General features: G+C 54.2%; 1 protein-coding gene across 1 annotated transcript in view; it reads right to left on the reverse strand.

The window, feature by feature from the left end:
* The window catches only part of LOC104129658 (immunoglobulin kappa light chain), an 18652-nt gene extending 18592 nt beyond the window's left edge, over window positions 1-60 (reverse strand). The window contains exon 1 of the mRNA XM_035898134.1: window positions 17-60. Within this exon, the coding sequence (XP_035754027.1) occupies window positions 17-60 (44 nt within the window). The remainder of the gene's footprint in view (window positions 1-16) is intronic.
* Between the last annotated feature and the right edge of the window lie 418 nt (window positions 61-478).

The raw sequence follows: 478 nt of genomic DNA on the forward strand, positions 1-478 counted from the left end.
GAGGAAAAAGGGCTTACGGGAGCACAGTGCAAATGGAAGGAGGACTGGAAGCAGCAACATGCTGGCGCGTGTGGGTCAAACTGGGAATGGAGACAAAAGTGTTCTAAAGCCCTTCAGGTGGAGAAATCGTCAGACAGCTGGGAGGAGGAAACGACTCATTTGGCACATCCAATGGTCGCTCTTCAACTCGCTACCATGGTGGTGGGGGGTGTCAATCTACTGACAGGCTAAACCACATCAGTAAGGGTGCAGAAAGGACCTCAAATACTCAGGCTGAAATAATTTTTCCTCGTCCGTCAATCTGCTACATTGCTCTCAGGCTGAGCTCCCAGATAAAAAGTGGAGTTGTTCAGTCCGGCCCTTCCCAAGGCTGTGCCCCTGCCCCCAGGCACCCCAAAGCTGCCCCGGATGCACGTTCCACCAGCCTTTCCCAGAGCGTGCTGCCTGCTTTGGCAGCCCAAATGGGGTAAGTCACGGC

Source organism: Egretta garzetta, unplaced genomic scaffold, assembly GCF_000687185.1.
Source record: "Egretta garzetta isolate BGI_Z169 unplaced genomic scaffold, ASM68718v1 scaffold670, whole genome shotgun sequence".
In the NCBI taxonomy this organism is placed as follows: Eukaryota; Metazoa; Chordata; class Aves; order Pelecaniformes; family Ardeidae; genus Egretta; species Egretta garzetta.